At 39.2% G+C, this 14,228-nt stretch overlaps 2 protein-coding genes and 1 pseudogene across 2 annotated transcripts in view; 1 reads left to right on the plus strand and 2 right to left on the minus strand.

Moving 5' to 3' along the window:
- The window catches only part of LOC129460215 (putative zinc finger protein 56), a 37,754-nt gene extending 29,719 nt beyond the window's left edge, over nt 1-8,035 (minus strand). The window contains 2 exon segments of the mRNA XM_063614824.1: nt 6,749-6,875; nt 8,021-8,035. Of these exon segments, the coding sequence (XP_063470894.1) occupies nt 6,749-6,875; nt 8,021-8,035 (142 nt within the window).
- The window catches only part of LOC129459394 (zinc finger protein 431-like), a 402,258-nt gene that overhangs the window by 72,500 nt on the left and 315,530 nt on the right, over nt 1-14,228 (plus strand).
- Nucleotides 1-14,228, minus strand: part of LOC134732303 (zinc finger protein OZF-like) — a 319,666-nt pseudogene that overhangs the window by 32,273 nt on the left and 273,165 nt on the right.

Consider the following 14,228-nt stretch of genomic DNA (forward strand, 5'->3'; position numbering starts at 1 on the left):
AAAAAAATCTATCAAGTGAGAATAATACCATCAACAAATCTGCCCTACCAAATAAAAAGAAAAAAACGTTCCAAAAAAAAAACAAATTCTGAAAAAAGTATATTAGCACTGCATATGCCCTACATATAAAAGATGCTGAAAGCAGTTGTTTAAACTGAAAGTAAAAGAATTCGAGAAAATACCACATAATCAAATAAAAATACATTATTTTCTGGGAAAGATAGGCACATATACAAAAATAGAATCTTGTGGCGTTATCATAAAGGTGCATAAAACATTTTAATTCTCTAAAATTTGAAAAATAAAAGCACAGAAATGAAACATCTGTTAATGAATATACAATATAAAAACATAATTAGCAACATCAATGACAAATTTCAGGGCAGATGTAATGAGGAAGAATTTTTCATTCAACTGAAGTTTATTTTGTACCAAATTAAAAATATACTGTTGTTTCTTATAGAGGTTTTATGTAACTCCCAAGGTACCACACACACAAAAAAAACTCTGTATAGATACACAAAAGTGAATTAGAAATAAGTAAAAGCATATCAATACAAAAATCAGAAAGACAGAAAAAATGAGAAACAAAGATGCAAGAATCAAATAATTAAAACAGTCTTTCTCTTTCAGAAAATTATTTAAATATATATAAAATTAATTTTCAAATCAGGAGACATACTTTCAATAAATAGATTAAAAATTTTAAAAACCAAGATCCAACTTTTTTCTCTACAAAAGTCAGTTGAGATCTAATGATAAAAAAACACTGAAAGGGGGAAGATGCAAGAATACATTTCATGCCAGTATTAAATGAGAGCAGAAGAAATCAAAATATTATGCAACCTACATCTTAAGTCAAAAACTCATATTTTATAAAATGTATTTGAAGTCAAAACTCCAAGGAGACAAAAAAGGACATAAAACTTACAGATTTAGGCTGGGCACGGTTGCTCACACCTGTAATCCCAGCACTTTGGGAGGCCGAGGCAGGTGGATCACTTGAGGTCAGGAGTTCGAGACTGGCCTGGCAAACATAGTGAAACCCCACCTCTACTAAAAATACAAAAATTATATGGGCATGGTGGTCGGCACCTATAATACTAGCTACTTGGGAGGCTAAGGCAGGAGAATCACTTGAACCCAGGAGGCAGAGGTTGCAGTAAGCTGAGATCATACCACTGCACTCTAGCCTGGGACACAGAATGAGACTCTGTCTCAAAAAAAAAAAAAATATATATATATATAGATAGATAGATAGATAGATTTATTCACTGGGAACCTATGACAAATTTGTATATATGTACGTGTGTGTGTGTGTGTGTGTAAAGCAAATATTGACAGAATAACAGAGACACAGAGAAAGCAACATAATTATAGTAGGATATTCCAATACTGTACTTTCCGTAATAAAAATAAAAGAATATTAGTAAGGGAATAGAGGACTTGCAGTCAACAATTATTCCTAACAGAGGTATAAAAAACACTCCTCAACATCAGGACACACATGGTTCTCAATAGCTAACACAACACTTTCCTTGATAGACCACTTCTTATGCCAAAAAAGTCGTCTTACCAAATTTGTTAAAACTGAAATTTTATAAATTACTTTCTATCACCAAAATGAAATGAGTATACAACAATTAAGAAAATAAAAAACCTGAAAAATTCACACATATATAGAAATTAAACAATACACTCTTGAGCACGCTCTTGTGCAAGGCTGAAAAAGGTAACATTGTAAAGATGTTCATCCTGCTCAAGGCCATCTACATATTTAATGCAATGTTTTTCAAATTTCTCATTGCATTTTTGATGAAACAGAAACAGCAATCCCTCAAGTATACAGAATCTCTACAGACAATAAAGTACCCAAAAATATTAAAAACAAAATAAAACAATGTTGGAGGCATTACAGTTCCTGATTTCAAAACACATTACAAACCTACCGAATTAAAACAATTTGGTATGAGTATAAAGGTGAAAAAGTAGACTAATAAGATAGAATGCAGCACATATATAAACTCTCACATATATGGTCACATGAAGAGTCATTTGCATACCCACAATTATTTTAGCATTGTTACTAAAAGCCAATAAGTAAAAGCAATGCAAATTTCTGTCACCAAATCGTTCAATAGATATAATTTGAAATATAAAAATACTAAAATATTACTCAATTTGCAAAAAAGCAGGACATATTCTAACAACTAACAGAAATTGTATGAGATCTATAAAGCAGTTATACTCTTAGAAACAGAAAACAGATTGGTGATCGAAAAGTGCCAGGAAATGGGAAAAACTGGTAGTTGTTTAATGTGTATTGTAAAATTTCTAGAAGTCTTTTCTAAAACAATGTAAATATACTTAACATACCTGAAATGTACAGTGTTTTTGAGTCAGGGTCTTACTCTGTGACCCAAGCTGGGGTCCATGGCCCAATTATGGCTCATTGCAGCCTCAAACTTCCAGGTTCAAGTAATCCTCCCTCCTCAATCTCCCAAGTAGATAGGACCACACTAACATGTCTGGCTATTTTTAAAAATGTTTTATAGAGATGAGGTCTCCACATATCTCCCAGGATGTTCTCAAGCTTTTGGGCTCAAGCGGTCTTCCTGCCTTGGCCTCCTAAAATCTGGGGATTACAAATGTGAACCACCACGACTAGCCATGAAACGTACACTTAAATAGATTTAAGATGGTAAATTTTAGGTTATATGTTTGTACAATTATTTTTTAAAAGAATAACTGAAGAAGATACATAATTATAAATCTCTCCAAAAATTACCTTCAAGTCACTAAAGTGCTTCTCTCACACAAAGGAAATATATGTTTACTATAACAAGGTGAAAATAAGACTATTTCCATGACTATTCATTTAGACAAGATAAAGACACCATTAAAAATCAGCTAAGAAAAAATATACACAAGATTAGCCATAACCAAAATTGAAGTCATATTTATAGATTGGAAACACACACACATATAATCAGATTTTAACAGACAATATGGCTGATTTATCTCTCAAACTCCACACTGACTTAGGTATACAAACAGAATTGCAAATTGTCTAAAATTATAAAGCCAAAAAACACAATAAACATATTAAGAAACTAACTGAAAATAACACACTAAAATGGAGCTACAAAATAATAATAAAAGAAATGTTTACTCATAAAATCTGGTATGCAATGTTGATATAGCATTAACAAAGAATTTGTGTAGATAGCTGTAATATTTTACTGTAACTGTGTACTCATTGAAGGTGGCTATTTTGAATCATTGGCATCCATTGTAATGCAGTATAGCTTCAGATAAAATGCAGTATAATCATAAACAAGATTCTAATGACAAACTGATAAGCATTTTAATAAATAAGATCATTTTTAAGTTGTAAATATATGCTATTCTTACACAAAAAAACTGCTGTAATCCAAATTTAGAAGCAAAGAATAGACTTACCTTGCTAAATAAAGAAAAAGTTATCTATTTTGCAGAATATGGTCAAAGCTTCTGATATATAAAACAAATATTTGGTAAAAAATTATGTCATATTTTAGATATAGGGTGACAACAGTAAGTAAAAATCCTGTAATCTTTTTTTGCCTGCCTATATTTCCTTTTTGCCTGCCTACTAATTATCTAATTCACTTCAGGCATAACATGTAAATTTTAGTATATTGTCCTAAATGTCTAAATCTAACATTACAGACAAAATTAAAATAGAAAGTAAAAATGTACAGGGAGAGTGACATCACTAAGATGGAAAAATAAAAGGTGCTCTATTTGCTTATTTTCTGACAGCAAGAAAATTCGTCAGCCATCCCTGACAAAAATGCCTTTATGAGAGAAACAGGAATCATGGCTCAAACCTGTAATGACAGCTATATAGTACATTAAGTCAGAGAATGCTTTAGGACAGAATTTCAAGACCAATCTGGGTTAGGGAGCAAGACCCCATCTCCAAAATAAGTGCCCTTAAAAGAACTTTGAGATCCAGGGAGGGAGTTGTGAAACTCTGCTAATGCCCAAGATTTGAGGAATATTCTTTTCAGAAGGCAGGCTTTCATTCAGGTGGCAAACTACAGGACCTCTGTTCTTGGCTACAGACCAGAAACTGGCCCACCGAACTTGGTCCCACTGAGAATTCTGAAATTACCCTGTAATCATCCCAAACTCCTCCCAGCCACAGTCTGGGAGAGGTCCTGCCCTTCCAGAAGCCTGGAGGAAGACCCATTCATAGCCATGCAGCAGGCCTGCAGACCTTGGCCCTTACTGTGGTCCCTGAAGCAGTTCCATGACTCATTTTTGCTCCCTGAGCCACAGTTTCTGGCAAGTTCTGCCTATGTAGAAACCCACACAGTGACCTTGGGAAATCCTCTCTGGTTTTCAGTGAAAGCCAAACTCATTTATATCCTAATATAAAGCCTACCATATGCAGGTCCAAGGGCAGAAACCTGGCCTAGTGTCCACCCTACAGAGAAAAGTCCTGAAGTATATTCACACTGTCCAAAACTAAAATGAGAATTACAACTACCCAAGCCCCTTGTTTAACAAACCAACTAAAGGTGGACCCTAGCGCAGACCCAGCAGCCTTGTGACCAAGCTACACCCCCTCTCCACTACAAACCCATAGGGCATCCCAGGACCCTGGGGGCTCAACTAAAGATCTTTACTTTCTGAAACCAATTTATAAAAACTTGAAGAAGTGTTTGCTCCTTCAAATTCACAGACACCAATGCAAAAGTATATTATGCCCATTCTCAATGCTTCTATTTTAACATAGCACTGGAAGTATGTGGAATTAAAAATTAGCAAAAAGTTTTTTTTAAGTCATTGAAATTGGAGACAAGTAAAAAGCTGCTTTTCGTAGATCATTTGATCTCATATATAAAAAACCATAAACTACATTAAAACCTAATTAAAGTAATAATTATACTCAGTAAATTAGCAAAATGGAAAATTCACATACAAGTATAAGTTATGGTTCCACACACTTTAAACAATCTATCTGATAAAACAGAGAAAGAAAGCAATCTTATTTACAATAGCACTAAAATAATAAATTTCTGAGAACAAATTTAACCAAGGAGCTTAAGTATCTTTCAAATCAAATATATATCAATTAAAAACATTGGACCGGGCGCAGTGGCTCATGCCCGTAATTCCAGCACTTTGGGAGGCCGAGGCAGGTGGATCACGAGGTCAGGAGATCGAGACCATCCTGGCTAACACGGTGAAACCCCATCCCTACTAAAAATACAAAAAATTAGCTGGGCATGGTGGCGGGTGCCTGTAGTCCCAGCTAATCGGGAGACTGAGGCAGGAGAATGGCGTGAACCCGTGAGGCGGAGCTTGCAGTGAGCCAAGCGCCACTGCACTCCAGCCTGGGTGGCAGAGCAAGACTCCATCTCAAAAAATAAAAAAATTTAAAAAATTAAAAAAAAATTGGAGAAGACAAAAATAAACTTAAAAACATTTCATGTCTATTGATTGAAAGAACATTATTAAAGTGCCATATTATCTACAGTGATCTATAGATTAAATAAACTCCCTATCAAAATTCCAGTATTTTTTTACAGAATAGAAAATATAATTCTAAAATTCACATAAAACTACAATAAACTTTGAATAGCCAAAGCAATCTTGAAAAAAAAGGACAAAGCAGAAGAACATCATAATTTATAATTTCAAACTGTACTTCAAGGCTGTAATAAGACAGAATGTAATGTGCAGAAAAATTAGCAATAAAGAAACCAATGGAACAGAAACCACTACTCTCACACATTTCAGACATGATGTTAAAAGAGAAGTTAAAAAACAGCTTAACATAGAGTTTCTCAAAATTATGCAGATTATCTATGTGTTTTCAAAAACAATGAAAAAGTCAGATTTTGCACTCTCTTATGTGCCATGAAGAGGGCTGTCTTGGCTGTCACTGTAAACTTGAAGAAGATCACCAAAGGGAAAGTAAAATCTTTAGAGATTTTAAAAATATAAGACAGAAGATGCTTCTATATGAAAGCAAAATTTAAAAAATTCAGGCTTCCCAGAAACTATTTCCTTTGGAACACAGATTTCAAATCATTTTAAGGACTGGCTTTTTTTTTTTTTTTTCTACTTTGGAGCTCTCATCTGTGTCGTCTGTTGTATTCACTTTCACTCTCACCTACCTGGGGGTTCAGCTACCATCTCACGTCTTTTCACATTCCAAGGTTCTTTTCCTTGCTCCAGACAGGTGATCAGGTCTGGCTTAGAGGCAGCAATACCTGTTTTATTACAAATAACATGAATTGTGCTCATATTCTCCAATTATCAATTTAGTAGTGTGTTCAGTAAAAAGGATGTAATAGAATATTCTAGTAAATTAATTCCAAAATACTAATATAGAACAAAAAATTTTAAATATTTAGGAAATAATTTTGTAAGTTCTTAATTTCACTACCTGATACTACTAAATCAAAAATTGGTAGTGGCAACTAGATTGTAAGATGTGGGCAACAGTATGTTATGCCACTAAATTTCTAAAATTAACACTAATCTAGAGTGAAGGACTCAGATCAGCTCAGGAATGTGGAAAGTTCAGGTCAAAATGAAACACCTTGGAATTATTTTCTATATAGACAAATCTTGAATTTTTTTTTTTAATAGAGATCTGAAAGCATAAATTACCAAAAATCATTCTATAAAAAAGAGAAATAAACTTTACAGGGTATATTAGGGAATTGTGTACTGAAGTTATTCTCACCCAGGAAGACCAGGTTTCTGTAGTTCTCTAACATCACATGCCTATATAAATTCTGCTGTGCGGTGTCCAGACAATGCCACTCCTCCAGAGAGAATTCTATGGCCACATCCCTAAATGTCAGCACTCCCTGAAAAACATACAAACACACACACGTATTTACCAAGTGGCCATGAACAGAATTTTTAATTTGACTCAAGGTAAAACAAGAGTAAACAGAACTGGTTCTTACTTAGAGGAGTGACTGAAAATATTTAATAAATAACTTTCAACACAGAAATATTCTCTAATATATTCTCTAACTCTGAGAAAAAAGAGTGGCATAAGAGCCACAACATCAATGTATAGATGACACTTTTCTGGATGATGAAGTATAAAACTGAGGGCATAAACACTAACATGTACATTTTTGAGTGCCATATTTACATTATACAGAATAAGTTGTGTAAATTTTTCAGAAGGAAAAGACATATTCAGTTAGAAAGTACTGTTCAAATTTTAATGTGTACAATAAGCTAGAGATCTTGTTAATGCAGATTATTTTTTCAGAAAATCTGGAATAAAATCTGAGTTTCTGAATCTCTAACAAGCTCATCAGTAATGCTAATGTTTTTGGCCCAAGAAGACTATTTTGTCAAACATCCAGTAAGTGGAAGAGCCTGTGTGTTTTTCAGCTTTTCTGGCCTGTAAACAAAGATGAGAGCTTTCATTTTCCAAAGACAGATAAGTGCAAAGAAAACCTAAGAAAGGTCAGCTGCCAGATTAAATGTGATTGTTTATGCACATCTGCTGAATAAAGATACTCAATAATGAAGGGAAAAATAATTATAGAAAAAATCTGTCACAGAGCTTATTAACCAAGTGAGTTATTAACATCAACTGCATGAAGACAAATGTGCTGATGCACACAGAAGGACACGGCATCACTGCTATTATATTGCCCAGACAAAAGTAAATTATAGTCTGAATTTAATCATAAAGAAACATTGGTTTTATGTAAAGTTCCAGATACCAATAACTGCTATGTTCTGTAAATTTTAATAGTGATTTTAAGTAGTCTTTTTTTCACACCCTGAAGAACAAGTATCTCCTTATTATTATTATTATTTTTAAACTTTCTGGGTAATAAATGCCATCCCATTTAAATAAGCATTTTCTTAATCCTATTCTGCATAGAGCTAATGGCGAACAGAGATGGAACCTCAACATTCCATGCTCTCCATCTTTACTGAGGACCCCAGCTTTTCCCCAATAGAAATCTTGAGTATCCATTACCTTCCCATGTTCCATAGCCACGAAGGAAACATTCTTAATATTGCAGTTCATAAATTCATGATGAGAATTCTTTATGACATGTAAGAAGCCTTGATGTTGAGAATGTAGAGAAGACTCTGGTATGCAGGAAGGAAATATTTTTCAGAGACCTTTGACTATTATAAGAACTAAAAAGTAGCTAAACTCATTAGGAAGAAAAAGCACAAGTAGAAAAGTAAAGCTTTGCAAGTACTAAACACATGGCATTCCAGGACGCAGAGTGGACACAGCTCTTCATCTGAGACATGTTTAACTTAAAAAAAAAAAAAGCCATTTTTTAGGGACAGGGCAAAGATGGCCAACTAGAAGCAGCAGTGATCAGAGGCTCCCACCGAAAAGAACCGTGATAGTCTGTGAATCCTGCACTGGCACCTGAGGTATCCAGGTTCTCTCATCAGAACTGACTAGGCAGCTGGCATGACCCACCGAGAGGAAGAAAGAGCAGTGTGGTGCAGCAACCCACCTGAGAGCCACACGGGGCAGGGGAGCCCCCACCCCCCAGCCAAGGGAGGCGGTGAATGAATGTGCTACTTAGCCGACAAAATCATGCTTTTTCCATGGAACTGTGCAACCCATAGACTGAAAGATTTCACTCGTGAACCCATGCCACCGGGGCCTAGGGTCCCAACCCCAGAGCTGTGCAGATTCTCAACAGCCTCTCAGCTAAAATCTGCTTAAGCCTGCTGAGTTCCCAGGGGAGGGGTGACCAGCACCACAGCTGTGGCTGCCTGCTGTCTAAGCCACTTGAGCTCCCTGGGGAGAGGCAGCAACCAGCACTGGGACTGATAGCTGCCTAACACACTAGGCTCCCTGGGCAGGGGAAGGGCGGCAGCCATCTCTATAGCTCCTGGCCGTGCTTTTCCCCTGCTGGAGCCAGGGATGCTGGACGGCTTGGTCCCAAGTGGTGTCCCCCACAGCCCAACACACTGGCTGTGGCAGACTACAGCTACAGCACCTCTTCAGGCCTGACCCTGACCCATCCCTCCTCACTGTGTGGGGCCTCCCTGCAGGAACTCCAACAGCTCCAGCCAGGGGCTCAGGGACAGAACTCTGATCTCCCTGGGCCTGAGTCCCTAGAAGGAGGGGTGGCTGCAGTCCCTGTGGACCAGCAGACTTAGCCTTTCCTCCTGCTAGTTCTGAGGAATTTGAGCAGCCCAGATGAGTGAGTTTCTTCTCAGCAAAACACCCTCCTCCACCAAGGAAGAGTCAAAGTGCTTCATTAAATGGGTTCTGTTCCCCATGCCACCCAACTGGTGACCCTTCAACAGGGGTTGTCAGACACACTATACAGGAGCGATCCTACTGGCATCAAGTTGCTGCCTCTTGAGGTCAGAGATCAAAGAGGAAGGAGAGACACTCTGTTGTTCTCCAACTTTCTTGAGTGACATCTCCAGGCACAGGAGTGAACCAGATGAATAGGGCCTGAAGTGAACCCCCAGCAAACTGCAGCAGCCCTATAGAAGAGGGACCTGACTATTGAAAGAAAAACAAGCAAATGGAAGAAATAACAGCATCAAAAACAAAACAGTACAAAGAAAAACCCCATCCAAGGCGGGGCCTGGTGGCTCACACCTGTAAAAAGTTAACTTGTTTATGTGATTGGCTATTGTTTTTCAATAACTAACGTATAGAAACAGATTGAAATAGAAATTTCTCTGAGACAGCGCTGGACGAATGCCTAAATGGGCTCACAAAACCTGTTCTGAGACTTGGTGACGATTGTTTGTGTCTACGTTCAATTGAGTTCAAATTTAATATGTAACTTTTCCACTACATTTGGCCTCAACTGGATACTCAATTGTATTAAAACACCCTCACAGATATATGGGGAACACATAGTTGATATAGATTACAGACACAGGGTAAGCCCAGGAGAATTAAAAGCAAAATTAATAAAAGTGAAACCCAACATGTCGTTGCAAGCAGAGTAATATTTTGAGAATTTCCAGGGATATACACAAAACATTTCAGTGTGCAGTAAGGCGCAAACCCATTTTGGGCTCGGGTAAGCTTATCTAATGTCATTTGATTTTGCAACACAACAGTACACAGCTGAGCATATTCATCTGATAACAACATAAGTTCAGTGCTACTAACATTATGAGCTTTTCTGGCATGTAAGTTTTTAATTAGTTGGTTAAGCAGGATTGTACCAGCAGCAGGGGAGAATACTGTGATAGGGTACCAACACGAGGGAGTCCAGCGCATTTGTAACCAGCGATGTTTGTAGGCATCTAGATTACTGGGGAGGGAAATATCCTGGATGATGAATGGAATTAATGGCCACTGCCAACTACATCTCCCCATCTAATGCCGGGGCAGGTATTGCCACCCATAGGATCTGCATACCCAGAGGGGCCCGCAGGAGACAGCACTGGAGCTACTGTAATCATAGTGTACTAATCTCTTATTAAAATAAGAAAGAGATTGCATTTCATTGGGTGCAATGTTGTTGATTTGGAGTATGTGTTGACGACTGTCTGGAGAAACCCCAGAGTAACATTAGAAGAGCCATTTAAGGCCTCCAGACAAAGCAGAGGCTGTATGGAATCCAGCCACCAGCACAGCAGGTTTTCAATATATACCATTCCAGGAATATTGCACAGGATACCAAGGTTTTTGATGCAAGGTGAGGGTAGAGTTCATCTTTTGTCTGACTTGGCAAAGACAGATTGCTTAGTGTGGTCAAAGGAAATCCAGGTTGGATTGCATGTGTTGTTGTTGTTTTGGCCCCATTGGCAATGACATAGCCATTCAGAAATGTTGTCAGGGACGATTCTGCAAGTTTGCCCATTTCTGGTGGCCTCTGGCAACTCGACTTATAGCCCTCATTGATTGCTGTTGGCTTCTGTTGCATCAGCGGCTACCCAGTTGATGAATTTATTCTTGGCCTCAGACACAAAGACACAGGTGCTGACCATTGTTAGATAATTTCCTGTAATAACAAAAACAGAGGAGAAATGATATTGTTTTTCATCTTTAGGAAATTGTACTATGCCTTCATTTTCTGCTTTCATAGCTACAAGGTCACCAGCCTTACAGTTGGGATCTGATGGATGCTGTACCCATATTTTGGCTCCAGGATTTAAGCTAGCTGTACTAGGGGATCCGAATTTCCCAGTTCTGTATGTAGACTCTGTTGGGGCAGAGATTTCCTCAGGGGTTAATTGTTGACAAGGTACCACTAACAATTGAGCAACCAGAATCTGTGGCTTTATAGCAAAAGAAACCGGAGTGGTATTGTATAAAATGACCTTTAACTCTCCCTGGTAATTGCTATCAATTATTCCACCATATGCTATAATGCCTCTCGTTGCAAGGCTTGAACATGTTGTAATGCATTTACCTGCATTCAAGTTTGCAGTTATGGTGGCAATATTTGCCTGTTGATCTTCTTGCTGATTAAATAGTCTGTCAAGAGAAAGCAGAGATGCATGAGTGTCAACATGGAAAACAGAGCTGGGTGCAGTGGCTCATGCCAGTAATCTCAGCACTTTGGGAGGCTGAGGTGGATGGATCAGGAGGTCAAGAGATGGAGACTATCCTGGCCAATATGATGAAACCCCATCTCTACTAAAAATACAAAAATTAGCTGGGTATGGTGGTGTGCACCTGTAGTCCCAGCTACTCAGGAGGCTGAGTTAGAACAATCGCTTGAACCCAGGATATGGACGTTGCGGTGAGCTCAGATAGTGCCACTTCACTCCAGCCTAGTGGCAGAGTGAGACTGCGTATGAAAAAACAAACAAACAAACAAACAAAAATACAAAATTAGCTGGGTGTGGCGGCCTGTGCCTGTAATCCCAGCTACTTGGGAGACTGAGGCAGGAGAATTACTTAAACCTGGGAGGCAGAGGTTGCAGTGAGCTGAGATTGCACCATTGCACTTCAGTTTGGTGACAGGGCTAGACTCCGTCTCAAAAAAAGAAAAAAAAATACAAAGCAAAAAAAATAAAAATAAAAGCATGAAACACAGTGATGATGGTAGTGTGCACCAGGATTCACATACCTTACTAGTATTGTTTTCCCCAAACCCCTTTATTCCCAATTAATCATTTGTTTTGTTGCCACTGGGGCATCCAGGTGGTAAGACCATTTGCTACTGACCAAGAGTTGGTATACAAGTGACAAATCCCTATGGCCGGCTCCTGAATATCTCAGAAGATGGCTACTAGTTCAGCTAACTGGCTGCTCCCACCCCTTCCTTCATCAGAAGTGCTCATGTTTTTAACAGAATTACAAGCCACAGTCTTCCAGCATCGGGTCCCACCAGTGTATTTGGTGGATGCATCAGTAAACCAAGCATGTTTCTGATCCTCTGGGCTTAGTTCTTTAAAGGATTTGCCCCATTTGGCGGGGAAGGGCGGGTGGGAGGAGGTGTTTCCTTCCCTCTGCAGGACTTGTTGGTTTCCTGAGCTGGCAGGTTTTGCACATCTTCATGTAAAAGCGATACCCCCTTTGGTTTTGGCTTAGCCTGGTCTTGTATGTACCATTTCCATTTTATGATGCTACTTTCTTGGGTGTGCGGTACCTGGTGGGCTTCGGGGGAACTCGTGACCCAAGTCATAACAGAAATTTCAGGCCTCATAAAGATATCATGGTTGAAGCAGAAGTGTTCCATTTCCAGCAAAGCCAATAGGAAGCTAACAATCACTTCTCAAAATGGGTATAAGCTTTTCCGGCCTCTGGCAGTTTCTGGGTCCAAAACCCGAAAAGTACTCTTAGTAGAGATGGGGTTTCACCATGTTTGCCAGGCTAGGCTTGAACTCCTGACCTCAAGTTATCCGCCCACCTTGGCCTCCTAAAATGTTGGGATTACTGGCATGAGCCACCTGTGCCTGCCCCTAAATGATTTCGTTCTATCTCATAGCTGTTTGAAATTACTTAAAATAATTTCAAATTTGAAAAAATAAAAAGAATGTGGATAAAAATAAAATACAAATGGTTAAAAAATTACAAGAGATTACAAAATATATATGTAAATTTGGAGTGCCAAAAATGACTAATTTGATTTATTTATAAGGCTTTATTAAATTTAGCTTTAATAGATAATACACTATTACCAAAGTAAAAGCTGATTTTCTCTTGAACAAAAATTTTATTTATTATTCATATGACAGCAAAATACTTCTGTTGACCTCTTGAATACATTCAACGAGAGAGTGTAAAAAGGAGATAAAATTTTCCCATGCTCTGGGGTGAGCCTGGCTCAGCTCAGGGAGGAAGCCCTGTTTGAAGAGGCTGCTGCTTAGGCTCTCTTTCTTCACTCAGCCCAGCGTTTGATCACATCTTCTGTCACTCAGGGCCTGAGGGGGCGGGGCCTTAAGTATTATCCAATCAGGGACAGCAGGTTGGAAACCGTCCAATCAGGCACGCAGCTGGGGTGAACAGAACGGGCTTCCGTGTTTGGCTGGACCTTTGTCTCTTGCAGCAGCCGGAGTTCCAGGTCTCCTCTTCACTGCTCTGTGTCCTCTGCTCCTAGAGGCCCAGGCTCTGTGGCCCTGTGTCCTGCAGGTATTGGGAGATCCACAGCTAAGACGCCAGGGCCCCCTGGAAGCCTAGAAATGGTGAGATTGCCGGTCCGACATCCCGAGAGTCGGGGAGGAGCCGGGTGCAACCGGTGGGAAGTGGCTGTGGGGGGACTCAGGCCTCCCCACTGTCAGCTCCGCAATCTGTACCCCGACCAGCTGGGACTGGCCCAGCTCGACCTCAGTCCCATTCAGCCATAAGATGGCGGCTACGCTGACAGCAGGGTCCCCAGGCGTCCTGTCTTCTCCCTGCGCAGTGACTGTGCTCTGGCCTGGAGCGCTCTGTGGGCATCTCTGCACCTGCAGCACCGCCTCTCCCAGATTGTGCAGGGACCACCGGAGGGTCAGTCAGGAGAGCATCCTGACTCAAGGTGTGGGTTCATGAATGGAAAGAGCTTTGTTCCATGGGGTTCACAGTTTCTGTTTTCTGCTATTAAAAATTTATGGGGCCAGGCGCGGTCGTTCACGCCTTCAATCTCAGCACTTCCGGAGGCCGAGGCTGGTGGATCACTTGAGGTCCGGAGTTCAAGATAAACCTGGCCAAAATGGGGAAATCCCATCTGTACTGAAAATACAAAAATTAGCTGTATGTGATGGTGAATGTCTGTAATCTCAGCTTCTTGGGAGGTAGAAGTTAAAGA

Source organism: Symphalangus syndactylus, chromosome 13, assembly GCF_028878055.3.
Source record: "Symphalangus syndactylus isolate Jambi chromosome 13, NHGRI_mSymSyn1-v2.1_pri, whole genome shotgun sequence".
Taxonomy (NCBI): Eukaryota; Metazoa; Chordata; class Mammalia; order Primates; family Hylobatidae; genus Symphalangus; species Symphalangus syndactylus.